General features: G+C 38.6%; 1 protein-coding gene across 1 annotated transcript in view; it reads left to right on the top strand.

Annotated features, from left to right (window-relative positions):
- LOC101846105 (sortilin-related receptor) overlaps positions 1-1,709 on the top strand; it is a gene marked incomplete in the record, with an annotated part of 43,066 nt that overhangs the window by 15,987 nt on the left and 25,370 nt on the right. Inside the window, 1 exon segment of the mRNA XM_005111389.3 lies at positions 1,451-1,570. Within this exon segment, the coding sequence (XP_005111446.2) occupies positions 1,451-1,570 (120 nt within the window).

Here is a 1,709-nt window from a genome sequence, read left to right as displayed (position 1 = left end):
CAAGTACATTCAAAGTGTCTCTCGGGCTTGGCGTCACGCAGACCCACAGTTTGCCCCACCGAGAGTGGAGACCCTTTCTGTGCTTGCGTACTAGGTCAAGACAGTTTGGGAGGAAGGACTCACGTTTACTTAGGACGTTTTATTCTACATTGACAGTGGCACGGGGGACTTAACTGGAACGTGAGGCAGCGGGATGAAATCAGGTGCTCGTTAAAATAATGAAATTTGAAGAAGCTGGCATTTTTTCCGCCGGTTTTGTATTCTTTATGAAAGGTTGTTTTTTTTTTTTTAATTTGTTTGTTTGTTTCGTTTTGTTTTTGGTTGTTGTTGGGGGGTTTTTTGGTCGTTGTTTTGTTTTCTTTTTTGGCTCAGCATCTTTCATGTCCATTAAAAAATCCCAGCTCTGGGTGGATTTTACTGAAAACCTTGATTAAAAGCACAAAAAAATGTTGTCAGTTTCCATGGACTCTCAGACTATATAAATAACTTTATTTGAAGGCCATTTCTCGCTAGTTTTTCCTCTGAAACCAAACGACCCCAACCACCTCCAATAGCAAACATCTCGACTTATATTCAAGATAAATAGATATTTCTTTCACCGAAAGTAAGGCGAATGTACATGCCTTTAGGCAATGTCAATAACTCGACATGCTCAAAAATAATTGACGAACACCTGATTACACCGCGTCATGGCACAAAAGGGATTTGAATTCAAATATTCAGTTTCAAGTGTTTTAATTCCACATTGACACACTGAAATGGGAGGCAAAGTTTATACTTTACTTTTACTTTTTCGTCCTCTGTTGCCGTTAAACGCTGAGAGGATATACAGTTTTCTATAGTAGGTCAGCTCTGCATCTCTTTCAATTGGGATATCATAATATCTCAAGGTTTCCTTGACTCCCTCAATCCATCTTTTGCGTGGTCTCCCTCTTCCTTTATAGCCAGAGTACTTGCTGTTACGCGTTCTCGGGCTGGCTGGCCAGGTGACATTCGCAACCTGCAGATGGTCAAACCATACTATTCTCTGTTTTTCTTTGAGGTGCAGGCAGGACTCAGTGCCAATAATTTCTCTCACTTCATTTCTCTCCCTTTTTTGTTTTGTTGTGTTTTGTTTGTTTGCTTTTTGTTGTTGTTTTGTTTTTGTTTTTTATTGGGGGGGGGGGGGTAGAAATTAAATCTTCAGAGCTGTTTTTATCAACTTAGGATCTCCTAGCTTGGGAGTGCCGGACCCAACAAAATTAATAACATTTCATTATAATATGAAATGTGAGAGAAATTTGCTGTCTGAGAACAACTGACATTTATTTATACATGCATTCATGTATTCACTTACCTATTCATTTCTACTTACCTATTTATCTATTTACCTATTTACCTATTTTTTCTTTCTCTCTTTATCTATTTATTCATTTATTTATTTTTCATTTATTCATTGTTTCGTGCGCAGACATGTCCACTTGTACCTCTGACAAGTTCCGCTGCTCGGATGGAACCTGCATCGACCTCCGCTGGAAGTGTGACGGACAGGCCGACTGCTCGGACGGAAGTGACGAGGATCGATGTGATGGTAGGACGTTGTGGTCCACAACTTTTTGTTGCGCAAATTGCCCCACCTTCACGTTATATATTATATACTTATGTTTATGTGTATATGTATAAATATAGGCATAGATATAAATATTATATATATTTTATATACATATTAT

The sequence above is a fragment of the Aplysia californica genome, unplaced genomic scaffold (genome assembly GCF_000002075.1).
Source record: "Aplysia californica isolate F4 #8 unplaced genomic scaffold, AplCal3.0 scaffold01052, whole genome shotgun sequence".
NCBI lineage: Eukaryota > Metazoa > Mollusca > Gastropoda > Aplysiida > Aplysiidae > Aplysia > Aplysia californica.
Note: the sequence above shows the minus strand (reverse complement) of the source record. Positions and strands in the feature narration are given on the sequence as shown.